This window comes from Diplotaxodon limnothrissa, linkage group LG11, assembly GCF_057381915.1.
Source record: "Diplotaxodon limnothrissa isolate DT_005_m linkage group LG11, D_limnothrissa_male_GT1.1, whole genome shotgun sequence".
Taxonomy (NCBI): Eukaryota; Metazoa; Chordata; class Actinopteri; order Cichliformes; family Cichlidae; genus Diplotaxodon; species Diplotaxodon limnothrissa.
This window is the reverse complement of record NC_140606.1, coordinates 38,876,173-38,903,457: the sequence shown is the minus strand read 5'-3', so window position 1 is coordinate 38,903,457 and position 27,285 is coordinate 38,876,173. Positions and strand designations below refer to the sequence as shown.

The following is a 27,285-nucleotide window of genomic DNA, read 5'->3' as shown; positions in this document are numbered from 1 at the left end:
AGACAGAAACTAAACAGGTTAAAAGTAGAAAAAAGAAAAATATTGTAAAAAGAAGCAAAATGACAAAAAAAAACAAAGAAAGAAACAAAAACTGTTTTTTTTTTTTAAACGACTCTGGAAATAAACAACAAACTATCACAAAGATTCATAAACGAAGCACAAATTCAAAAAACTGACAGGAAGGTGCTGCTGAGGTCACTGTGACGTCACCACAGGTGGAGACGGACTCACAAAGCATCGATGCTCTGATCAATAAACACCGAGAACCATACATGATACCAAAGTACGAATATCCTTCATTCTCGGAGAATAGATCATAACCGATGCTTTATCGATCAGTTCGAGCTGAGAAGTTTTTCATCTGCAGGGATAATAATGAATAACTCGTCTCTCTGTGCGTGGTTCACATTTATGAATAATAATGATCCATCATATTGATTAATGAGCCAAACACACAAAGCGATTAAGGACAAACATCCGTCTCCAGTCAGAGCTTCACTGGCTGCGAGGAAACGTCAGCGCTACCGAAGCTTCTCCTGCTTTTCAAAGTACCCGTGAAAAATCCACAGACAGTCACGGAGCTCACTGTGGGGTCATAAATCAACACCTGTGCTGTTTCTCACAAAGAAACACTAACACTCAATCTCATTTCAAAATAAAGGCCCAGTCCTTTCATGTCCACGGGACTCAGTAAATTACGTGGGCTCATTTCCACATATCTGAAACACACTCAGCCAATAGGAGCACTCCAACATTTACATTTACCCCATAATTAATACAACTGAAGAACAAAGCAAAAGAAAACAAGACTGCATCCCTCACCCATCCACCCCTCACCTATGCATCCCTCACCCATCCACCCCTCACCTATGCATCCCTCACCCATCCACCCCTCACCCATCCATCCTCCGTGAGACTAAAGACATGAAGAGGAGAAGAGGAGAGTGCTTTGACCCTGAGATGCTCAGAGTGCTGGAGTGAATCCAGCTTTAATCACCTCTCTGTCATCATAAAGGTTAAAGAATCAGGCAGGAAGTCAGAGTGGAGACATAAACAATAAAGGAATGATGAGTAAAGGCTGTGAAAGACGAAGCTCTCTGAGTTTTTACCTGCTCAGATGTTCATGAAGAAGAAGAAGAAGAAGAAGAAGCTCCAGAGCGAGAAAAGCATCCAAAGTTTCCGCTCAGCTCAGACGGACTGAACTGAGATCAGCTGCGAGCGTACGGACACACAGCTTCATCCTCCTCCTCCTCCTCTTCCACCTCCTCCTGCTCCTGTGGCTGCTGGAGAGCCTTTCCAGCTTCCAGTCACCTCGCGCAGCTTTATAGCGGGGAAAGCCTCACACACGCCGGCGGAGAGGGAGCGGAGGACGTGGGAGAGGAGCGCGGGCTGCAGCGACCCCTGCAGGCCGCACACCGGCGGCACAGGCGGGGCAGCAGAGCCGGAGGAGCGCCGCTGACTCACTTGTAATAAAGCAGTACGGTTCACATTATGATCAGAGACACGGGCAGTAAAAAAATACTAATTTATATTTTTATATCTGACTATAGATTTACGAGCTTCTTTTTCGATTCAGGTCATTTTTTTCTTCCCATATTTTTAAATTATGAATATTTTTGGTTTATTTATTGATTTATTTTATTTTTGAATTTGCCTTTTCCTTCACAGATTTTTGTTTATTTGTTTGTTTTTGTTAAATTTGGTTCTTTCTCTTTGTTGTTTTTTGTAAATGAAATTGTTTTTTCTCTACTCCGTTTCTATTTATCTGCAAACTTATGATTCTTCATTTTTTTGTTTTTTATGAATTAATTTTTTTTCTCTTCAATTTTCGACTTTCCACTTTTTATTTTTATTGTTGATGATGTGTTTATCCTAAACGTGTGCTCTAGTAGGGTTGTATATTTTTACTCCATTATATTGTGGTTGAAAAAAATCATTTTGTACATTTTTGTATTTGAACCCTTTGGTTGTTTCTTATTCTGCAGCTAAAGTTATAATTCCCACAGGTTGCTTTAGTTATAGGTAAAGCTGTCACACACACACAACCCCCCCCCCCCCCCCCCCCCCAAAAAAAAACCCAACCTTAATATGGGTGTATATATATATATATATATATATATATATATATATATATATATATATATATATATCTTGCATATATATATATATATGCAAGATGCTAGCAGGCAAGGCATACATGGAACGCCATAACCAAGTGGCCGGCATAGTGTACAGGAACATCTGTGCCGAGTATAACCTGGAAGTCCCGAGGTCAAAATGGGAGATGCCCCCAAGGGTGGTGGAGAATGACCGAGCTAAGATCCTGTGGGACTTCCAGATACAGACGGACAAAATGGTGGTGGCTAACCAACCGGACATAGTGGTGGTAGACAAACAGAAGAAGACGGCCGTAGTGATCGATGTAGCGGTTCCGAATGACAGCAATATCAGGAAGAAGGAACACGAGAAGCTGGAGAAATACCAAGGGCTCAGAGAAGAGCTCGAGAGGATGTGGAGGGTGAAGGTAACGGTGGTCCCCGTGGTAATCGGAGCACTAGGTGCGGTGACTCCCAAGCTAGGCGAGTGGCTCCAGCAGATCCCGGGAATAACATCGGAAATCTCTGTCCAGAAGAGCGCAGTCCTGGGAACAGCTAAGATACTGCGCAGGACCCTCAAGCTCCCAGGCCTCTGGTAGAGGACCCGAGCTTGAAGGATAAACCGCCCGCAGGGGCGTGCTGGGTGTTTTTTTTTTTATATACATATATATATATATAGATATACATATATATCTATATATATATATATATATATATATATATATATATATATATATATATATATATATATATATATATATACAAAGACATACTTTTCTTTCTTATTCTCATTTAAAATGTCGAGCTTTTAATAAATAATTATCTGACACCCAAAGTTTTAATTTGATGCAAAATGAATAGAAGTCAATTACTGTATATAGTGACTATTAAGTCTAATATATATACCCTAGTAAGCTATAGTACTTTTTCCTTTGGGAAGGTACCATCTGTGCAGTCTGCAATTTTGTTGAAGAAAGATGTTGAATCTATTTAATATTTCTTGAAAAATAATTGATTTCTGTGCATTTTTTTCACATTGCATCAAATTAAGGTTGATTACGTTGATTAAGCATCATGAGGTGGAGCGTGAGGGGTGGTTCCCTATTTTTTATTTATTTATTTTTGTTGTTGCTGGGAGTTGGAACCCTATTAGTTAGGTTGCTTAATATTTACGCTAAGTACTCTTTAAAATACCAGAATAGGGAGGATGGTGCAGGTTTAAGTTTATTAGATTGATCAGTATTGCTGAACTATGAAATTTTTTTTTTGTATACAGGTATAACAGAATAGCTTTAGTGTAGTTGTTGTTTTAAACTTGAGTATGAACTTGCAGACTTGCAAAATGCAGCAAGATATTTAAAAAAACAGTTTTGTTGGTTAAAAAACACTATATCGGATTCATATCGGTATCGGCAGATATCCAAATTTATGATATCGGTATCGGTATCGGACATAAAAAAGTGGTATCGTGCCATCTCTATACATACATATATATATATATATATATATATATATATATATATATATATATATATATATATATATATATATATATATATATATATATATATATATATATATATATATATATATATATGTGAGCGCTAAAATGACTCTGTTACTATGTTACTGTAGAGCCATCCAGTCGTTCTCTAAAATTGAACATTAACTTTCTTCAAAGTGATTTAAAAGTCCAAACACCCACAGCTACAAACATCTGGCTGGCACTACCCTCTTCTAGGTTTCCTGCAAAGGATTCTCATCGCATCATTATATGCAACATGCAGCTTCTGCGTGCTACAGTGTTTGTAGGATGACCACAAGGGGGCAGTATTTACGCTTTAAACAAAGCCACTTTAACTGGAAGTGAACAAAAGCTGAATTTGCGAGCAATAGCATTTGCCTGCACATAGAGCTTACACCGCTGTCTGTATCTGTCATCATCATCATTCATTTGCTCAGTAATAAAGTGACCGAGGTATTTCACCTTTTTATGAACTTAAAGAGTTTTTGGGGCCAGTTTAAACAAAGGGAAATTTAGCTGTTTATCCTGCTTGGTTCTACATATCAAAACAGCACTTTTAGCATGTCATATTGCACACCATATTCAGTACAGACATTGAGAAGCTCCTGTAACCCAGCACTGCTTGGACTAAAAACAATCAGGTCATCGGCATACATGAGATGATTTATCAATGTTTTACTGTATGGACAGATCATCAACATATAAATTAAATAAAATTGGAGACAAAATCCCACCCTGTCTAACACCATTGCTGACACCAAAGGGGGAAGAAATACTGCTTCCTCATTTAACCTGCATGTTCTGATGAGCGTACCAGTAAGAGAGAATCCTCACGATGTACTGAGGAACTCCCCATCTCTTCATCTTATCAAAAAGTGTTCTGTGGTTCACTCGATCAGAAGCCTGAGAGGCATCAATGAAACACATGAGGACAGATGAATTTTTAGCCCTGTACAAACTGACTATTTCCTTGAGTCACATGTCAGTGTCACAGTGGCACATGTCAGTGCCGTGCTTTGGTTTGAAGCCAAACTGATTATCCAGAGAAGAGATGAACACACTAACTCTGTCAAACAAGCTTCTTTCTAACACCTTAGATAAAATACTGGCTAGTGCAATCGGCCTGTAATTATCCAAACATCTCACTATTGCAGCTTTGTCCTTCATAACTGGTACCTTTAAAATACACAGCACTGAGTCTGGTAATATGGCATGAATCATAAACCCAGTGAAGCAGAGCGCTAGAAGAGGAGCTAGCCTTAAACTAGCATGTTTTAAATGTTCTGCAGTGATGTGATCCAAACCAGAGGATTTATTATCAGATAACCTATGAATGGCTTCATATACTTCATGTGTCCTTACACTTATTGTGTCATTGCTCATGTCAGAATTGTCCTCATATGGTTCACTTTTTATACAGTTAAACGACGCGCTGTAATGCTGTCTCCATAACGCTGCAATGTTATCTGCCCCAGAAACACCTTCAACAGTTGATGGCAGAGATGGTTTACAGTTATTAAAAGCAAGTTTATTGAACCTATTAGTATTATTATTATTATTATTGTGCTGAATGCTGTTTTGGTCACTTTGTGTTTTGGTAACATGTTTCTTGTTCGAGTCCATTGTTTTTCTTCCTTGTCGCAGACACTGTCTTAGTCTTTTTTTCTTATTTTTGCCTCTTCATGTCTTAATATTGTCTTGTTATCACCTTATTTATTTATACTTGACATCTTATTTTGTTTCAATTTTTCCTCTTTTTTAACTTTATTTCCTTTTTCTGAATTTTTGTCACTCTCTGGTTTTGATCACTTTGTGTTTCATTTTGTTACTTTTCTCTGATTTTACTTTATTTCCTTTTATTGTCACCTTTTTTAAAGATTCATTTCATTTTTGTTTCTTTTCACGTATTGTGTCACCTTTTCACGCCTTTGTCTTATTTTGGTTGTTTGAAACTCTTTCCTTGTTACTAGTGTTGAGCACCTTTATTTTGAAAATCTTCCCGGTGTGTTAGGCACGGCAGGGCAGAATGCGGAAGTCTGAGTAATATTAGAGAGGAAGACGGCTTCGAGTTGAGTCTGAACTTTACAGCTGGAAACTTTATCTTCGTCCTCAGCGGCAGAAAACTGAACGGTGAGTTTCTGAACATTCGCGTTTTTATCCACTTCAAACTTTATCCTCACTTCCTGTTTTAGTGGTTACGTTACGCAGATTTCAGGCCACCATCAAAAGTCAATACGAAGCCCACTGCGCGTCCGTTTCACTGGAAGTGCGACGTACGCCAGACTTCTTTCAGAATTAGGTCAATTTTATTTTCCAGGGTCGTTTCTGGAGAAAAGCGCTGAATTAAAATCATCGCAGAATCTTCAGATATTTAGTGACCGAGCCGCTCTTCATTTCGGCAGCAGCCTCTTCGTCTTTATCGTGTATTTGATCGCGGGCCGTGTAGGCTTAAAAAGTTGGTTTATCACCGAATAATCTGCAGAGTAGGGGCGTGCCGTGTGTTCCGTTTGTCGGGACACTCTGACTGGACCTGTAGCTGTCTGTAATCACAAACTCGCTCATTATCAGCATTTCTCATTGCAGTTCAGTGTTGTGGTTCAAACATGGCCGACTAATGGCTTCATAAACTGCTCTTATCACACCTGAGCTGTGCTCACCTGCCCCGATCACTTTCGCTTTCACTACTGTGAAAATGAGAAATTGATCTGAAATGTCCTCGCAGCTCCACGGAGAAGCTCCGCGGAGGCTGAAGTGCAGACGGACGCGTGCAGAAATACATTCAGCGACCTTTCAGCGCTTTTCACTTCATTTGTACTGCGTGACGTCATGTCGACCTTGTTGCTGTTTATGAAGACAAACGAGCCTGACGCCATATTTAGATCTGAGCTTTTTTCTTTCACTGTTTGTTTTTAAGGTGGACTTCGTGTTCCGGCTGCTCTGAAACAGGGATTTCCCATCGTTGGACATGAATACATCACATCTGTCCTTAGATCCAAATCACTGCTTTAGTTTTCTGCTCAGCAGCTTTAACTTCACGTTCATTCAGCGTTTTAAAAGCCTGTAATCCCACCTGCTGTGTAGGTGCAGCTGCGTATTATTATCACTATTATTTGTTGTTGGTGGGATTTTAAAGGTGGTCACGTGGTTCCTGTGGAAGTGGGCAAGCATTTGAGATATTATAAAATGACTTCGTCTCCCGTTGAATGTGACGTAAACCAGGATTCAGTGACGTGAGCTTTGACCCCTGACCCCCTGGGACTGTGTGTTGATGTGGTTTCCGGTTCTCCTCCTTTGTGAACTTTGAGGCTGCTGCAGAGATGAAGTCTGATGGTGGGAGGAGCTTTAATAACGCTGCTGTCCTGAGAGCTGGCAGATCCGAGGCCTGCAAATCCGAAGCGAGGTTAACGGGTTAGCGAGCTTAAAGCCACGGTTTTCAGTCCTCTTTTCACCATCACCATGGTAACTGATGCTGAGCAGGCCTGACTTGAAGTGTGTTTAAAAGTGCCACGTCTGGATTCTTTAGCAGTTTTTGTGCTGAAGGAATTTCTCTATGAAACCTGCTGAGCTGGAACTTACCGACTCCGCTGAATGAAGCAGGTTGGGGCAGCAGCATATGTTGCCATGGTGATGTATCTTTGCGGTTATCCTTTCAGGTTTACCTGACGGTCCAGGTAAGCCTGAAGTTTCCTCTAAGCCGCAGGTCCCGCCTCGTGCTGCCGGCCTCTGGTGTGAGATTCGAGTGACATTTATGGCTCTGAAATATTAGCACTGCAGCTTTTTGTCCCTTTTAGAGCAGAAACCATGAGTGTGTGGTGTTCGTGATCTGACGCGTCTCTGTTCTCTCTCTCAGCTCCATCATGGCTGAACCAGTTTATACTCCCACCACGACCCCAAACCCCGGAAACAGCTTCTGCCTGATCCCTTCGGCCCACCTGGACAGAAACCGCTTTATCCTAAAAGTCGTTGAAGTGGTGAGTTCAAAGATGCTCAGACTCATGTGACTCTTCATTAGCCAATGAGATGCTTTCGTTTAGCATTCATTCACACCTGCAAACACACAAACTGTGTGAAACCTTCAGGGTTTCCTCATCGTCTCAGCTCATTGGCTGAAACTTAAACGTGTGTTTGCAGGTGTGTCGTAAAAGTCTGAGTCTGCTGAAACTAAGCTTCATTTCTTTCACTCCTTGTTTGGATTACACTGAGCTGCTCTGTGAGCTGACACTGCCATCATCAGTGTCCTCTGTGTGCTGCACGTCTGCAGACCTTCAATTAAAACTGTTCAAGTAAAATATTCAGTTAAAAAAAAAATCACGACCTTCCTCAGATTTAAAGTTAAATAATTAAAAGTTGTTTTTATTTGAAATCAATGATATTTAGTTGGAATAAGAATTATCGAGATTGGGATTATTTAAACATTAATGTTGGTAAATGATTAAATCGTCCTTCAGAGTAAGTTTCAGATATTTGTATCGCTCTCAGGCTCTGGCCCGACCTGCACGCGCTCTTTAAACTTCCTTTAACAGCGAGGATCGCGCCCCTGCAGGAAGACGCCGGGCCCTTCCTGTGCAGAGGTGCTCAGTTTCCTGTCCGGTGTGGCAAACAGTAGCTCAGTCTGAAAGCTGTGACAGAAGAGCAGGTTTCTGATGCTTCAGAGAGGAAAGATTCATTATTTAGGTGCTGAAACTGTGTTTGACATGTTGCTGAAACTTTGCCTCAGATGTCTTAAAAGACTCTTTGTCTCTGCTCCCTCACCTCTGACTCTCTGCTGTGGGTCTGATGTTTCTGTAACCGTCCACTGTGCAGGAAAACAATGCAGCGGCTGCTGCGCTGTGACTTCCATGAATTATGCACATGTGCAGTGATCCTCAGTCAGAGTCAAACACTCAGGTTCTCCTGCAGCTCAGTGTTGGTGAAACAGAGTTCAGCTCTTTACATGTCAGAGCTACAGAAGGAGTAGCAGTGAAGAAACGCACATGCAAACACACGGGGCCCGAGGCGTGCCTGAGGTGTGCCCACGGGGCCTCGGCTCTGCAGATCATAACAGTACAGCTCAGAGAAAAGTGACCACTGACCATCTGCAGGCTGGACCGTATAAAACAACCTGAAGCGACGAGTGATGTCTTGGTGGCCAAGCCCAGCTGTGTAGCTGACAGGATCTGTTCTAGTTTCAGCTCATTTCAGGGTCGTTACTGTGGAAACCCCCCAAAAACCGAAAGCAACCGGCTGCAGAGTCGATCCTCTGCGAGTCTCTGCAGGCTTACGACCATCAGCTGACTGACAGGAAACACTGAGTGTGAGAAATGGTGACAGGAATCCAGAACAGTCTGCACTCATCATCGGTCTGTAATGATGATGATGATGACTTGTTTGCTGCTTTTAAAAAAGACTTGTAACTCTGAGCATTTGTACAGCTGAGCTGGATCCATGCAGGTGAGGTGATGCTGTAATGTCCTGGCAGGCAAACATGCTAAAATAGGCGAGGAGTGATGAAGGTAACCAACAATAATATCATCGCTGTGGACAAATCCTCCTGGACCGAGACCAAAACAACTCTGCGCACCTTTCAGGATTAAACCAGGTGCACTTGTGCTTTCACCTCAGTTTGTTTAGGATGTGCAGCACGCTCCTCACACGGCCTCCCTTCAGGCTGCTCAGCACAGGAAATGCCTCCGCAGTTTGTGGCGCGTTGACAGTCCACTGCCAGTAATCAGACAGGAAGCTGCTCCACTCTCCTGCAGATCTGTTTAAAATGGGGTTTGCAGCTGGAACCAGATGTTTAACGGAGGCCTGAACAGAGCTGATGTGTCTTAGTTTGACCTCACGAAGCGCTGACCTGCTCGTGTTTAATAACTCCAAAGGAAGGATCTGTCATCAGCGTAGTCTTGTTTCACGAGGGATCCCCTCGCTCTTATTGTGAAAGTTCAGTTGCTGCTAACTAACTCGCCCAAGCACATCCTGTCCCGTGTTTCCCCCTCTGATCCAGTTCATGTTGTGGTGGTTTTTGACATCTCTTCAGTCACACGTATTCCAGCAGCCGGAGGTGGACGGCAGCACCCCCACCGTCCTGGGAGACGAGCAGACTAACAGACAACAACAAGAGTTGCTGATTATTTGCTCGTCTATTTGGTACGAAGTACTTCAGAAACCAAACATTTGCAGAGCAGAGTTACGCGTGCGCCTGTGTACATGTATGAAATTATGTACACAGCGGTGATATTACCACAACAACACTGTGGGACATGAAGCTGGATCTGCAAACCCCGGTGGTGCCGCCTCTTTAACAGTTTGGCTGTGCGCTCTTTACAGACGAAGAGTCGTCTGAGCTAGAGCAGGGCGATGCGACCGAAATATTTATCACGATGTACATTTGGAAATTTGCAATAACGATATAACTGACGATATAATTGATGCGAGACAAAATACTTTACAACTCCACAACTTTATTAGTGCAAAAAACATCAATGTATTTCCACTGAAACAAGCAGCTGTTTTTTATCTGCATTAAAGTTACAGTATATAAACATTTAACAGTGCAAATGAAAACTCCTCGCTGACAGTTTAACCAAAAGGCGTTTCCAGTGGAAACTGGCCGACATAACCTCAGCATAACCATGTATAATATCCACAAACCTTAAAAAGAGGTCATACACACACAACACGGTAATATTATGTCGAAGCACAGTACGTATCACTCCGCGAGGCTCCGCCTACGATAGCCGTAACGCTCCGACAATCCATCAAGCGGTGCGGCTTCGTAGCTCAGCAAAGTCGTACTGAAACATCTGACAGATTTTCGAGCGCCGTGCACATAAAATCGTTTCGAGGTCAGTAAACACAACCAGAGTTCATACATAAGGCACACGGGATTATAAGGGGCTCTGTCGACTTTCAGACAAATCAAAGGATTGATTTTAAGTGCGCCGTATTTTCCAAACAACGCAGTAATAACGACGGCCCGCTAGCATGCGCTACCAAAAATAGTGCTTTGTTGTGTATCTGACGGACGAAAGCTAAACCAGTTCCACACCAGTGAAGCTGCAGCGTTTTACAAACCAGTTCAGGTTCATGGTTTCACTCAACGATCCGCTTTCGCTCTTCTGGTTCTGCGTCGCCGCCATGTGTGTATGTAAACAAAGGCACTGCACATGCGCGTTTTACCCATATTCTATCGCCATGTTTCATTTTCTTATCGTTGCCCAACATTACACCAGTGTTATCGTGAACGGTATGATATGGCCCAGCACTAGTCTCAGCCGACAGCAACACAAAACCTGCTGCTGAAGTCAGGCGCTCTTAGATAAACCGTGTTACCGCCACGCACCGAACGACTGCGCGGAAACACTCCCGGCGTGAAACGTGCTGACATCTGTGAATGTCACACCACGGTTCCAAAAACAAGAAGCGAAATCTGCGTCAGCTGCTTTTAAGCTGACTTTTTAAAAGTGTCGCTGCGTCAGTGAATCAAGCAGATATTCAAACACAGCAAAACAAATGCACACTCATGTTTCTGTCCATTTTCTCCCATCAGCAGGGGGCGGAGACTATTCCATCTGGCGTCGTACTCACACAGGTGGTAAACACATTCATGTGTATGTCCTGACCTGTGTGCACCGGAGTGAGGACGCTTTTATTGCTCTCAGAGCTGCATGGCAACCACTGGTTGCTAGGGAGAAATGTATATCTGTTGCTTTTGTGCAGCGATATGGCAAAAGTTACCGACAGTTTCACTGAGAGCAGTTAGCGAATGTTTGGAGACACGTCTGCGATCTGTTCAGGACCACTCACTCTGGTGCAGCGCTCTCTCTGCATCTGACCTCTGACCTCCAGCAGCCAGTCGAGGAACGTGCCGTGGTGTCTGCAGGCCGCTGCATGTACCACACGTGTGCAGGTGCAATGATGACCAAACCAGTCTGTGACTTCCTGGTTACAGGAGACGGGGATGAGGTCGCTTTGGTGCTTTTAATGTGGAGGTTCTGTCTTAGCTGAAGTGTGACTCCACACTCACATCCAGTCTGTGGCTCCGGGCTCGGCGGCTTCTACATCACAAACTTTAGACACAGAATTTAACAGCAAAACAGGAAGTGGAGGTTCGTTTGTTGGGGACTGTTTTCAGGACAGATGAATGCGCATTAGCAGCCGGACGGTGAGGAGCGGGATGGATTGGTTAGCCGTGCTCCGTGGTGCGAGGGAACCAGTCGCTGTGTTTGTGTGTGACCTCTCTGTGACTGGATCTTCCTCATCCAGCAGCTCTTCAGGAAGCTGCAGAACGGGAAGTGAAAGTATTGCGGAGCGGTCAGTTTGGCTGTCGTTAGCAGATCTCAGAGCTGCTGTTGCAACAGCTCAGTGAGGTGTTCGGTGGGAGGACGACGCCTGCATCCGGCCCCGGGAGTCTGGAGGGAGCTGGCGCGGGTGGGTGCTGGGCAGAAAGAGGATGTGCGGTCAGATCTTTGTGAAACCTTCCTGCAAAATAAACTGAAAGCCACAGACTGAAGGAGGCCCAGGTTAATGTTTTTCCACGTGGGCTCCACCAGAGCAGCTTTGCATGAGTCACAGCTCAAAATAATCCATGTTTATGTCCATACTCAGCCTCTGTCCATCTAAACTTCTGATTGGCTGCCCCTCATAACTGCAGGTTTGAAAACCAGTATGTAGCATTGCGTTACACTTAACCCCAGTCACCACATGCATGTGCCGTCTGCCTCCAGCCTGTTCATCCACAGAGGTGTAGTTACAACAGCTGAGTGTTTGGGTGGATGTAGACCACTGCAGGCGGAGGACTGCAGTGGCGGAGGACTGTGGACTCAGCTGTGAGAGATTGGAACAGTCTCTGACATTAATCCGTTTTGGGCATAAATCCTATAAGTCGTTTAGATCCTCGTCATGTTGCTGCTTATTGTCTTTGTTTTAATCATGTTAGAAAAATATAAAAATCTCTGAAAGTTGAGAATCGCTAACAAACACACACATGCACCTCCTGGTCGTCTGAAGGTTAAAGCAGCGCGTTTGCTGTTGTCCAGCTCCAATCCCTGCCTCTCCAGGTGCTTTCACAATAAAAGCTGTCCACTGTCTCAGTGCTAAATAAGTTTATTGTGAAACAGACAGGAAGTCCCGGTGAGTTTTTAACAGCAGCTTCACTGTAGACTCGTGCGGGATTCCCACTGTGACTTCCTGTGGTGAGTTTAACCCCAGTCAGCTGATTCGCGCCGGGTCACGTCTCACCTGTCCGTGCTGAACAGGAAGTCTCTCGGGGTGATCTCAGGGTGTGCACGCTGGCCTGTGTAGGTTTCTAAAACCCAGCGTTTCATGAGTGACGCGTTTGTAACGTTCAGTGTTTTCATTACTGCAACGCCATCAGACGTCTGCTTTTACAGCAAGATGAAAGGACAAGAAGAGCTGCTGTTTTTCACACGAGCGACCGCAGAGGCGCAGCCGGGTGTCGATGCAGTTACTGCAGCTGTTTAAAGCGTTGATGAAAGAGGAGCATAAAGAACAAAACACGTCTGAGACACTGAGAGGAGCTGGGCTCTTTGTAGTGAAGCTTAGTGGAGCGTAAAGCTCTGATTGAAACGAGCAAAGACACTGAACGCTGCTTCACCTTTGAACCCGTTAAAGCGTAACAGGAGGGACCATCAAGGTGACCTGAGCAGTTTGTCATATTTCAGGATCTTTGTGGGACAAAAGGACTCTGTGTGCATCACATTCAGTGATGCACACAGGCCTCGAATCAGAGCAAACTTCGACTTTCTGTTCCAGGTGACCTCAATTTCATGCGAGTTTCCAACCCTAAGACCTCAGATTTGTTTTTGAGGTTGTACATCGACGGTGAGACGAAGCTGTCAGCGTGGAGTTCCACATTACCGCCCCAGGGCGAGAGCGTTTTCGCCCGCCCTGTTCTGCAGAGTCGCCTCTTTGTGTTCCCTAAAGTAAACCAGCTTGGACACGTGGAGGAGATCCAGCGCCGGTGACGGACACACGGTCTTCTACAGACATAAACACAGCAGAGGTGCACGAGAAGGTTTTTGATTTCCACGCTGCTCCCACTCGCTGCCTTTCTGATTTGACTTGGAGATTAATGTTAACAGCACGGTGGCGGCAGCCTGACTGATGACAGCGATGCTGGAATTCAATCTTTGCATATTTATGTTCGTATAGTTCCACGTAGTGAGGGAAGTGAGAGCAGATCACTCAGCACGTGCAGGATGTTGGTGACGGGCACAAACACAGTGGCAGTATTTACAGAAACACTCAAAAGTCACTCAGATTCTCTCATGTTTCACGTTTTCTGCTCCTAGAACCAAGAAATATGCGTCCCTAAAAGTGTTCTGGTGGTACAGAACATGTAATCAGATTACTGAAGGAGAATGAGTCATGTCTGTGTTGCTGACTGAAGGATAAAAGTATCGGCGCCGCTCTCGCTGACGTCAGGCGGTCTGCTGCTAGCTCTGTGGTTCTGGGTTCGTCTGTCTGAAGAAAAGCACAAAGCCTTTTTACAAGCTGAGGCTCACTTTAACATGGAATATTCCTCCAGTTAAACTCGCCGCTGTAACGGAGACAGAGGCTGGCGTTCGGTTTAACCACGAGGACAAACACGCGACAGCGAGAGGAAAGTATCCCTGCACACGTGCACAGACGCTGGTTTGTTCCGCCTGGTTCCTGATGATCCCGACTTTGGATCCTGGTGCTTATCTGTCGGCGTGACGATCTCCTGGGTCTGGACGAGCGTCGACTCTACTCTCAGCTCTGTCTTTATGCTCATTTTGCAGCTTTACTCGTGATTTTATTCTTTTACGAACTACCTCATGACCACGGGTGAGCGTTGGAACGTAGACGTGCTCTCAGTCATCTCATGTCCCACCTTCCAACCACCGTGAGCTCAGAGGGAGGGCTCTGCAGAGAGCCGCGGCCTTAGGCCTGAAGCTGCCGTCTCGTCCCAGCTGCTCCGCACTCGCCTACGAACCCGGAGGTCGTGGTGTGAAGAAGCCGACGGGACGGCGTCACCTGCAGAAAGGAGGTGTGCAGCTCTGACACGCCCCTCGAACGTTTCAGACGGAGGAAATCTGGCAGGCTTGGACTTTCTCGAGAGTGCATTCGACACATCGTGTACTTACATCTGGACCAATCAGAGCACACTAGTGTCATTTCTTAAGGTTTCTGTCCTGATAAGTGGTCAGAGAGTTGGTGTGGTCCTGACTTGCTCCTTCAGCGGTTACAGGAAGCTCCTCCTGCACTGCGCTGCTCTCTGAGTCATTTAAAGGTCTGTTTACATTCACAACACGAGTATTTCTTTATAAAAACAAAGTCGAGTGTTTGGGGCCTGGAAGAGCTCAACCACAAACTCCTCCATGTTTGTAGTCCAAACATCACCCCCTCCCCAGGCTCGTACTGCCTGCTCTTTCAGGTCCCCAAACTCAGGGGGTCTGAGGGGTGAAGCGCTCCTATCGACTCCTGCTGGGTGACGGTCTCGTGGTCTCGCCGCTGTGGTGGTTCAGATGTGCTCAGGGCGTCCCTGCGATGGCTGCTGGTGTGGAGCAATCGCTGTTGTTGCCGCCCACACAGAGCTGAGCGGTCGGAGCGGTTCGACCACAACTTCTAATGAAATGCAGCAGAGCCGGCGCCTTTGTGTTGTCACGCCGGCCTGAAACTGCCAGCAGCCGCTCAGACTGGAAAGAGACGTCACATTTCAACAAATAAGCTGCCGTCGTCTCAGACAAGAGGACGAATACACGGGGCAGCAGCTGACAGAGGCTGGAGGTCTGTTTCATACAGGAGGAGGAAGTGGTGACTATCAGGTCAGTTTCTCCCCGTGTGTCGTAGTTGCAGCGTTCGATGCCGGGAGCAGACGTGCAGAATAAAACAAATCAAACACGCGGAGCGTTTTTGGCGCCTGGTGAATAAGTGAGCTGCTGAAGAAGCTTTCAGCGGGAAAAGTGAAACAAAATAACATTTTATGCAATTATTTCTTCATAATCATCGAAATGTCTGACAAAATATGAGAATAATCATTATTGTTATCATGTCAAACTGCAGCCCACTGTGGTCCTGAGTGGGCCGGTCCACTGAAACTGCACGTTTTATTGTAAGACTCAGGTTTAACTTGGTGAACCTGCAGGTCCATCTCTGCATAGCGCTGTCCTGAGTAAGTGGGCGGCCGTGGTTTCACAGGCCGTGACAGATTCACAGTAGTGTTCACAGGTCGGGCTCTGCTTTAGGAGAACATGTCGCTCTAACACGCCGACCGTTTGATGTATGAAGCCAACAGGAGTGGTCCCAGGAGCCACCCTGACTTGTGTTTCTATTCTGTGCTCACCTGTGCTGACTTCCTGTTTCTCCCTCAGGTGCTGTCCTTCATTGCCTTCATCCTGGAGGAGACTGTGGACAGCTGCTTCACCTGCTCTCCTCTCTACTTCTTTGAGTTCGTCAGCTGCACGGCCTTCCTCTTCACCCTGCTGCTGCTCGTCCTCCTTTCTACTAAGCTGCATGAAAAAATTCACATCGGGGCCTGGCCCACTGTGGTAAGAACCTGGAGATCGTGTTTCAGTCGCTCTTCTCCGCTCGCGTGAGAAAGATTCAGAAGCTCAGTGACCTGAACAGAGTTCATGTCTGGCTTTATTTAGAGTCACTTCCTCTTTCAGAGCACAGTCTTTGTTCAAGCTCACTCCAAACTACAATAACGACCCGACCGGCAGTCGTTAGAGGAGCAGGTTGCTACATACATGTTCAAAGTAACCCGAGTCGGCCCAGCACTCGTTCATGAGCTGTCCAGAGAGTGCTGAGCTGGCATTAACCCGGCAACACATGATGCTCGTGGTCCGTGTTATTCATAATCCAGTCCTTTGACTTCAGTTTACACATTTAATTTTGCATCGTTTTGAATTTCTGGACAGATGAGGAACTTTTTACTATTTTAACCTTGACTATAAAAACTGTCTTTGCATTGGTTCGCTGAGCTGCAGCATCAGAGCACGGACAGCGCAGCATGCTTTCGGTCTGCGATGTCAGAGTAACTCTGAGGGAGTCGGGTACTCGTGTGAGTACTCGAGTAAAATCAGTCTGAGGAGGACGCGTGGCGGTGGCGTTTGTCCCGGCTCTCCTCCTGCGAGCTTCGCTGTCGTCTCACACCAGAATGAAAACAGACGGTTTATTTTAGTCTCTCCCTGATGACACTTCCAGCTCGCAGTCTTTCATCTTATAGCGTGGGTGCAGTGAAACTCGAAAACAAGAAGCGGACTGTTTTCTTTTTGCAAATTCAGACTCAGCAGGGTGGAAATGTTTGCATGTGGAGCTGCGAGTTCGACAGCTGTTCTCAAAGCTAATGAGGGTTCCAGCTTCAATCGAGCCCTCGCCCTCTGCCTCTCTGATTGGCTGAGCACAAACCAGGCCGCCCCCACCTTATTTGTTTTTCATAGAGATGAGATTTAAAGTTGGCCAGTCAAACGAAACCTCCCTGTTAAATCATTCACGTGGAAATGAGCCACCTAAATAAAGATGCTCATAAATAACTTCAGATTAAAGTAATTAAAGCGTTCCTTCATTTTCACGTCCACATGGAAAAAAACCTGCTCTGAACTTTGAACCAGGAAAGCGTGGGATTGGATGCGAAGAGGGGGAGGGGTCAGAGCATCAAGAGTTTGATCCAGTAAAGTTGGCGTGAGTTCACGGCTGGTATCTGCAGCCGTTTAAAGGCCGACCTTTGAGAAATGGCGGCGCAGCTTCATTGTTTTGGTGTCAGCCTTAACTCTGCCAGAGACGCTGCTTCCTCTGCTTTTCAGAGGAAAAGTGAGCGTGGACAGGAAGCCGGAAGCTGAAGGCCGAACCTTTCCGCTGCACTGATTTTCAGCGGCGCTGTCTTTCCACCGGAGGCCTCAGCTCCACCGTGGTGTGTGGAAACAGGAAGAGGACACCGACCGCAGCGCGGTGCTCACTAACACCAGTGTCTGCTCAGACGGCTGACGAGCCACAGAGTTCTTCCTCATCGTAGCCATTAAAGAGAAACCTCAACATGACGAGTCTGCCCGCAAAGAAACACCAGACAGGAACAGCAGCAGCTGAACTTTCACAATAAGAGCACGCTGTCACAGGGAAGCGTGGTGAGAGGCATTTGAAGCCCACGCTTCCACAGTCAGGTTTCAGAGGTGACCCGTTCCCATCTGTTTTATTCCTGCTGCTTAGGAGGGGCAGCCAATCAGGAAGAACTGTAATGGCGGTCCGAGTTTGTCTGTTTTCTCTGTGTGGTCTTTGTAGTTTAAATGAAGCTGAACAAAAGAACCGTCGATATGAGAGAAGCGCAGAGGCTGAAGCATTTTAGCCACCGCCTCGCCATCAGCAGCGGCTTCCTGTTTAGCACTCGGGCCTAAAGGCTGATGGCGTCGCCCTGCTGTCAGGCAGCGTGGACGCCAACGACTGTGACAACGTGAGAACGAGGTAATGTAAGATTGTCACGGTCGCTCCACAGACGCATCTACTGTGTGTTTGACGAGTTTGGATCTCAGTGATCGGGAACGTTTGTGAACATCACCTTTCACTTCGGTGCCACAGCGAGTGCCCGCCAGCTGTGGTGCGTTTAAATACGAGTACGAGCGGTCGAGCCTCGTTAGCCTCAGAATGATGGACTTATTCGTTCCCGCTAAACGATGAATTAAAACGAGATACGGCCCCAAACTCAAAGCGTGCACCGCACCGTGTCTGCAGACACGCCTCACACCCGCAACAAGTCACACAAAGTCTGAAGTCAGAACTTGGTTTTATCGCAGCTACGACTTTAAAGACGTCCCAGAGTACGTACACACACACACACACACACACACACACACACACTGTGGCTGAAAACCAGTAAAAGCAGCTGTCATATAACTGTGTGATGCTGCCACCTACAGTCTGCAGACTGAACTGCACTTGTAGCCTCCAGTCAGAGTCCAGAGTGTTAGAACTTATCTTTGTGCCACTACTCTGAGCGCACGTAAACAGAGTTTGCAGGTGCAAGTGTTGTATTTTGAGGAGAAATTTATTTTGAGTGAACAAACTTCATTGCTGCGTGCAAAAAATGTATTTCAGTGTTTGCTATTATCTCCACACACACACACAACAGCAGCTCCTCTCGCTCAGTTTTTGCACTTATGCAAATATGTGACGTCTTGATGAATCGAGCAGATATTTGAAGTTTACACAGAAACATTCTCGCATGAAAATATCTTAAAAGTTTATTTTGTGACCCAGAAAGAGTAATATTTCAAACTCTGCCACTCTGTGTTCCTCCGCCACTGCCTCCTTTGAGTTTTGGATGAAATGCATTCTGGGATATTGCATTTTGTCATTTCGAGCTGATTGGAGACCAGAACAGCCAATCAGATATTTTTGCATCCAAGTCTGTGATTGGCTGGTTTTGTGGCACAAATACAACGGTGTAGAGAAAGAGTTGAGCGCGCACGGGCATAAACGTTGAGAGCGCGAGCAAGTGCAAAAACTGAGCGAGAGGGTGTGTGTGTGTGTGTGTGTGTGGATAACAGCAAACACTGAAATACATTTTTTGCACGCAGCAATGAAGTTTGTTCACTCAAATTCAGCTTTTCGTCACTCAAAATAAATTTCTCTTCAAAATGCAACACTTGCACCTGCAAACTTTGTTTCATGCGCTCAGAATAGTGGCACAAAGATAACATCATAGAACTGATGGATCAAAGCAGCAAAACATTTTAACACACCGAGACTTGTTGGATTGTAGCTCTGAATATGAACTTGGACTTAAACCAACGTGTGGATGTTCAGCAGGATTGTCTCCATGAAAATCTGTCACATGTGAAGTATTACAAACAGAGCTTTATTATTAAGTACAGTGAGGCCGTGAACGGTGAGTCGAGGGTTCAGCATGCTGAAAAAATCCAGACTCAAGGCTCAAAATGAAGCGTGTGGCTGTTTTACGTCACGCTGCAGCGCCTCCAGTTTGAGAAAAGTCCACTTTTATTGTTTTGTTGATCCGGTCAGATTGAGGGCGGCAACTCGGAGACTGTCGGAGGCGCTCGTCTCACCTTCTTCTTCTTCTCTTTTACAGGACATGATTTACACCGGGGTCATCGCTGTGCTGCTCTTCATCTCCTCCTGCATCTTCGCCGCAGACCGCGGCTCTTTGGTTCAGGCAACCGTTGCTGTGGTGAGAAAACGTCCTCGGACTCGCACTACCCTCCTTTCCTACCTCCTGAATCTTCCTTTTCCTTTTCTTCTATATCTCCTCCTTTCCTTTCCTTCCTGGCTGACAGTGTGTGTTATAGGGCTGCCACAAAGGATTATTTTGATAGGCGACTAGTCACCGATTATTTTTGCGATTAGTCGACTAATCAGATCATCATCCATTGGACGTACAAGTACAGCTTATTGCACCAGCAGCATCTGCTCTTATATAACTATCATTAGCTTACAGCTTTAAGTGTTTCAGGTCTGTGCTAACTAAAAATAAAGACAAGATGATAGTTTATTAAATTTTAATGAAATCTGCAGATTGTTTTGGTGAAGTTTAATAAACTCCTTGCTTTCTAAAATATAACAGGACACCGGAGTAAACTCTCCAGCATCTCACACTTCTGATAATCAGCTGTCTGCTTGACGTTTATTTAGCTGTGCAAAAACTATAACTTTAATCTCAGCCAAACCGATTTACTCAGGAACAAATAAAATACTGAAAAAAGCCAAACAATAACATGTTTAAGTTATCTAAGTGACTCATATATCATGTTTAACCTGAGTAGCGAAAGACGGCGGTGGGTTTGAAAACGATCTGCCGGGAGTCCGGTGTTCTCACGGCTCTAGTTAGCCTAGCCCCCGGCTAGCTATCGAGCTAGTGGGTAACAGACGTCTCCGAAAACGTCGGAGCGCTTTTGAAAATATGCGGTGTCTTGATAAACTGAGCAGATATTTGAGGTTTACACAGCTACATTCTCACCTGAAAATATGTTAAATGTTTATTTTGTGACCCAGAAAGAATAATAAGAGTAATATTAAAACTAACTAGCTGCCGCCATTGTTGGAAACTGAGCTGGGCTGTGCTATGAATTCTGGGACACAGCTTCTTCTTCTTCGGGGTTTAACGGCAGCTGGCATCCTTGTACATGCAGTGCTGCCATCTTCTGTTTCAGTCCGTTATTACACTCTTAAATCCTGCTACTTATTCCTGCGTCTTTTGTGATCTTACAAAGCTTCAAACGACACGTCGACTATTAAATCAGTCGTCGACGATTTTGATAGTCGACCAATCGTGGCAGCCCTAGTGTGTTATCAGGTCACATACAGCAGCGCTCTTCTTCTTCTCTGTCGTCCAGGTCTTTGGGTTCTTGGCGACTGTGGCGTTTTCCATCGACTTCGGCCTGATGGTGAAGAGCAAGGGGCTTCCCTTCCTAAACAAAGACAAGAAGCAGGAGCACACTAACGGCATCCAGACGCCGGCAGAGGAGGAAAGACTCAAAGCCAACGAGACAGTTTAAGCGTCTTTCTGCTCATACGCGTGAGGTCGCTCATTACTTTTCCCAATATTCCTCTAACATGATAGTGAAGGGGTGGAGCTTCCAATGCTGACCTCACGTCCATGTTTTTTTTCTTTTTAAATCCAGTTTGTAGTTCTTTTCCCAGCGCTGAGGGCGCTCTGTTCAGAAATCATCACCCTGTCGCTGTGCAGAGCGCCGAAAACGAGAGACACTAAAACCATCAAACCACTAAATCTTCTGCTGTAGTTTAGATTGTAGGATTTATTTTTACGCAGTTTGTGATAAACGCTTTGCTTTATCGTCCTGTTGTCATAGAAATAATCAGATGGACGAGAAGGAAAATCACAGAAGTGTTTTCGAAGGCGTCGGCACCTCCGATTGGTCCGAGTCTCTCCAGCAGAATCCTGATATTAAAATATATTCTCCTTACTTTTAATTTGAATGAAATGTTGCACACTTTTACCTCCTCAGACCAAGGAAAATATTCCTGATTGTTGAAGTACCGTCTGTGTGCCTGAACGCCTCACGATGCTCAGGTCGAGACTGAGAGCGTGCTAAAGTCGATTATTCATCAGCCTTACTTGTGTTGAAATGACTCGGAGTGTCCAGCAGGGAGACGTCTGCTCGTCAACCATCCAGGGGCTGTTTCATAAACGCTCGTTTAGTTGATGCAGACAAGTTAAAGTTCATTTCATGTTTTTTATCCGGACACTGTGGAAATACGGTCCTTTGCCAAACGTGCCTTAGTCCTCCTTAAATTCTCATAGCCTGTACCTAAAAGATGGACCTAGCTGCTGTGACATCACCTGTTGGTTGGTGATGCACGCTTCTTTTTTTTTTTTCTTTTTTTTTTTGAACGCTTTCACATGAAACGAGCGACAGACTTTGTTTTCCTACCAGAGTCGTCGCCCCCTGCTGGACATTACAGAGCATTAGCTTTCGGGTCTTTTAATGTTTTGTGTCACTCTTGACATTTTAAAAGTGAAATTGTGCCTTTTTTTTAAACATACTTTTTTACTTCCTGTCTGTGTTTGATATCTTTGATGCCGTGTGGACAAATATGAATATCGGGGGTAATTTAGCAAAATCAGCTCAGAGCTTTTGATGATCTCTTTTAATGCTTTTATTAACTGTTATCACTAATTATGGCCTTGATGTTGGGCTCAAGCTCATCAGCTGAAATCATAGTGACTCTTGGTGATTCTAATCGCTGACGTGTGAATGTGTTAAAATGTAACAATGAAAGGGTGAATATCAAAGTGTTTGAGGTTTTCTTCCGTCTTTGCTCTCTGCTGTTGGCGGCTGAAGCTGACGTAGCTGCAGGTGTGTGAGGGCGTCGTGGAGGGGAAGCCTCCGCAGCATCGTTAAAAAGAGTAACATTAGAGAACTTGAAAAGGATACTGCGTGCCTACAAATGATCTAAAATTGAAATGTAAGAGGAATGGAGCTCTTTGAGTGAGCAGGGATTCTCCTTTTCTTCCTGTTCCTGCAAGTTTTTCCTCCCGTCTGTCACTCGCTGATGGGTTTTCTCTCCAGTACTGTCGGGCACCTCTGTCGTTGTAAATGTGTCCGTGGTTCAGTAATCCGTCCCCCCACACACACCCACACACACACACTCAAACTTCACTAAAGTCACATCAAACTCTAAATTTTATGCCCAGAAAATGAAGCGGACTGCAGTTTAAAGGCAAACGCCATCTGTTTTTGTTTTTTTTACTACAAATGTAATATTTTTAAACGTTTAATTATAAAAAGTGTTTTTCTTTATTTCTGAGGTCTCATATTTTTTCTTTTTTTTTGTTTTTTAAATTGTGTCCATTTCTCCAAAGTCTCAGGACATAAAGTCACATTAACCATGAAAATGAAATCAGTGAGAAGTTTGAAATTCAGAAACATTTGAGAGCACATGAAGCAGCAGACTAATAAAGGACGGGTTTTTATACAAACTTTTCTACGTTTGTAAAAATGAAAAACACTCTGTGATGACGAGGACATTTGTTAGTAATCACAGTACACTGGACACTTCCATGTGTGTCGAACAATCCAGAAATCTGAAATCATTTCTATTTGGGACCAAGTAAAGTTGATCTTCGAGACAGAGCCCGTTTGTTTTGTATATAAGTTTCTCTGATGTTTGTCAGCCTGTGTGTGAACGTACGGTTAGGATTTCACTGTCTGTAATAAATTGCTGCAGTTTCTTTCTGTCAGGTGATAAAGAGATTTTCAATAAATACACGTGTTCGGTTTCTGTTTTCACCCACAAACATGAAAAACTTTTTGGACTGAAGGTGAGTTCTAGAAAAATCTGACCTCATGTTGAAACAGAAATGGTGTCAAAGCACCCATAGCTTCAGCAGCGTCTCTGAGGAACTCTTCATTAAAATTACATCAAACTTATGTCCTAATAAATATATTCCTCGCAATGAGGGAGGAGCTTCAGAGAGGGCGTGGCCATCTGTGAGCCTGTGACCTCCAGTTGGTGGAAGGCTGAAGCACAGAGCAGTGTGACGGTTTTTATCACCACTGGAGAGGATTATTCTCAGTCTTCATTAGTTTTACTGAACGCTTGCTAATATTAACGATTTGTGTCAGAATCAGGAGACTTTGTTTCCATTATACATCAAAGTGCAACATGCATAGTAAAACTACATTAATGAAAGAAAAAAGTACTGTGGCTGTGTGATCATGTGTGTATATGCAGATGACAATGAAATCAATAAAGGCTGACATCATCAGTAAGTAGAGAAATTTACATTACACATGCTTCCCTTAGGCAGTATCGTTAGAAGACATAACATCTTGATGCATCTCAATCATCCAGGTAAGTAAATCTCCAGAAGTTGATTCTGTTCATCTGGACGTAGCGTTTTGTGGGAGAAACGTTTCGTCATCATCAGGTGACGTCTTCAGTCTCAGCTGACTGCAGGTCTCAATCTTATAAACAGTTCATTTGCATAATGACTGAAACAGCCCACTGAAGGAACAATGGGCTGGGAGGTCAGGTCCTTAATCATAATTATGCAAATTCTCATGACCATTGATCAACAACCACTGACCAAAACCCACTGATCAAAGACCATTGACCAACGGCCATGAGTACCATTCGCAGAGGCTGGAAGATCAAGGTGCACCCGGTGGAGGTGGGGTGCAGGGGCTTTGTTGCCAGTACAACAGCAAAGCTGCTTAGAGACTGGGATCAGAGGACAGGCGCAACGGCAGGCTATAAGAGAGCTAGCTAACACTGCTGAGAGGACCAGTCACTGGCTATGGTTAAAAAGGGCTGACATCACTCTGCCAGCTAACCACGAGAGAAAAGAAATTCTCCGCTCTTCTTCCCTTATCTGGGAGGCAGTGGGGAGGAAGAGCGTACAGCCGGATCCGGCGGGGAGGTGTGGGAAGCCAGATCGGGCGCCCCCCTTCCAGCTCTCCTCTCTGCTCTCTCCTATCTTGTCCCTTTTGTCTTACTTCTCTCGATCACCTTTTCTATCCCTTTGAAGAAGTGAGGCTCCATAAATGCTAAACAGGTGAGTATTATTTGTAATAATAATAGATAGAAAATAAACTGTAGGAAACTAAACAGAAGAAAGAAGGAGAGAAATAATAAGTTAACATAAACCACTGACACTCCAGGGCCTGACCAACCCTGGCAGGGCCTCCTCGGATGAGGGTGTCTAGTGATAATGGCCGAAACACCCGATGAATCCAAGGTCCACTGCTGATGATGTGTCCCAAATTTAAAATGATAATCTAGATCAGATCTCTAATCCCTAAACCTAACCAAGGAAGGAAAATGGCAGATTAGCCTGGGTAAAAGACCGGCAGTTGAGGCACACAACGATGCGTGCTGCTGACAAAGTTTCTGGGCTTTCCTCATAACAGCCGTCCCTCAAGAGTCTCTCCATCTAAACAAGCATTATCAGGGACTGTAACACCTAGTCCTCACTGAATCTCTGTCTCTCTTCCACAGCATGTCTTTATCCTGTCTTCCTTCTCTCACCCCAACCAATCACAGCAGATGGCCCCGCCCCTCCCTGACCATGGTTCTGCCGGAGGTTTCTTCCTGTTAAAAGGGAGTTTTTCCTTCCCACTGTTGCTAAAGCAGTGGGGATCGTATGCAATGTTGCCTGTAATTTTTCATGTGTCTGCGCAAACACACAAACACCCTGAGCGGTGCCTTGGACCACTGTGAGTAACATCAGACGTGTGCAGTTTAATTCTTCTGTTAAAGTATTTCTGTTAGAATACACTGGAACTTACGAATACCCCGTTTCATGAAAAATTCAAGTTATGAAGGCGCTGAACGGCGATATTTCTGCCCGTGTTACAGCAAAATGCCCACGTAACGAAATCCGCTGGCTCTGATTGGCTGAGCCTCCAATGCCCACAATGTCTTCTGAATCACGTGACAACCCCTTGGCTTCCGTACTTGCGTTTCGCTGTTCCACTTGAACGATTTATTGTTGTTCTAGTTAGCAATTAGCCTATAGCCTATCGTTCAGCATCGCCTCACTCAGAACGCGCGATGGGTGCTTCGACCCTCGGGAACAAATCGGGGTTCCGCTGTAGCTCTAATTAAGTGCATTAGCCCACTTACAGTGAAAAGTGCAAACATCTTGTCCATGACCTGTGCAGTATATTAACACCAAATTGGAAGTGAAAATTACTTAAACCCCAATTTTGAAAACAATATTTTTTCATGCTCTGACTTGTATAACGAGTCTGTGTGAAGCTCCTGCTGTGGTCTGGGAGACAGTCCTGGAACTCTTTGTCTGCAAAATACACTATTTAATTACCAATGTTGGGCAAGTTATTTTGAAAAAGTAATTAATTATAGTTACTAGTTAATTCTTCAAAAAAGAGTTTTGCAAACAACAAAGTTGCAGCTGTTTACCTAAAAATGCAGCCGAGGCAGTTTTTATAACCATTTCAAACTATTTACAGAACAATCAGGTGTTCTGCATCAAATATGAGTCACGCAAATTATTTGTGTCCACTACAAAGGAGAAAATCACAGCCTGATCCCTGCAGGCCTGACAGCAGCAGGTGTAGCACTGCTCCTGCTTCCACCTGCGTTTACACTTTAATCTGCCTTTGGTGGCTTTTTGGCAGAACTGCGACATTCAGCAGCCGCCTCATTGTTCTGACACACAAACTAAAACTATCCACAAAACAACACATTAACTACACACTCCAAACACGCTAAACGTCACAAATCTCTCACATCTAAAACCTCGCTCTCTCTCACCACCGTCACTCCTCAAATGAATTGTTACGTATTGATTTCAATTTGAATGAAGGTTGGATTGTTTGTGCGCGGAGACTGCGTCAGCAGGTTTTGCATGCGCGCAGCTCAGAGGAAACATTTGTGTTTCCTCTGTTGTCTTTGTTAATGCAGGGTCTTCACCTTACAATATGAGCGCCTCAAGGCAACATTTGTTGTGATTTTGCGCTATGTAAATAAAGCTGAATTGAATCGCGTGACGTTGACGTAGAAAAGAAAGAAATATGTGCAACAAAAAAAACCCTGTTGCATAAATCAAACATGGCAAAAGCCGGAGTGACGAAATTAGAAGAACGATTGCAGCCTGTTGGCAACCAACTGACAGCTATCACATCCTGACTCCCACATGTCACAACCCGGTGTTTCAGCTAACAGGGCGAGCTGAGGATCCAGCAGACATTCCCAGGAAAGCATCATCAGTGTTCACAGTCTGATGATGGAAAGAGTCGAGGATGGTCCACGTATCACATGTAGGTTAAAAATAAGAGCACATCACACATGATAACAAACATGCACTTTTCAAGCTTTGTCCAATGAAAGATCAGAAAGCAGGTCAAACATCCAGGGTACCACAGATCCTTTCACAGACTGTTATACTGTGATGCTGATGTTCAGCGTGGTTTTTCACCAGAGCTCAACAGAAGCATTAAATCTGATGTTTACAGTGAAAAACAGCAGATTGGAGAGGGGGAGGTGAGAGGCACATCAGCAGCATTTTTCCACTGTTTGGTCATTTTGATGAAATGTTGCGACAAATAGGAAATTTCAATGTTTTCTATTAAGAGGTAAAAGAAAATGAGGTTCAGAGCTGATCGCAAAGAAATCAAACCCAGTGTGTCAGTCAGTGTCTTCATCAGCACTGCTGACCACACGTTTAAAGAAGTCGTCATTCAGTGGGCTCATTAAAACGTAAGG

At 44.7% G+C, this 27,285-nt stretch overlaps 1 protein-coding gene across 1 annotated transcript; it reads left to right on the top strand.

Annotated features, from left to right (window-relative positions):
• The first annotated feature begins 5,641 nt into the window (after nt 1–5,641).
• cmtm6 (CKLF-like MARVEL transmembrane domain containing 6) lies at nt 5,642–21,882 on the top strand. Its single transcript, XM_085366724.1, has 5 exons — nt 5,642–5,751; nt 7,472–7,592; nt 15,957–16,133; nt 19,667–19,765; nt 20,928–21,882. The coding sequence occupies exons 2-5, from the start codon at nt 7,479–7,481 to the stop codon at nt 21,087–21,089; spliced, it is 552 nt and encodes a 183-aa protein (XP_085222850.1). The 5' UTR covers nt 5,642–5,751; nt 7,472–7,478; the 3' UTR covers nt 21,090–21,882.
• The last annotated feature ends 5,403 nt before the right edge of the window (nt 21,883–27,285 follow it).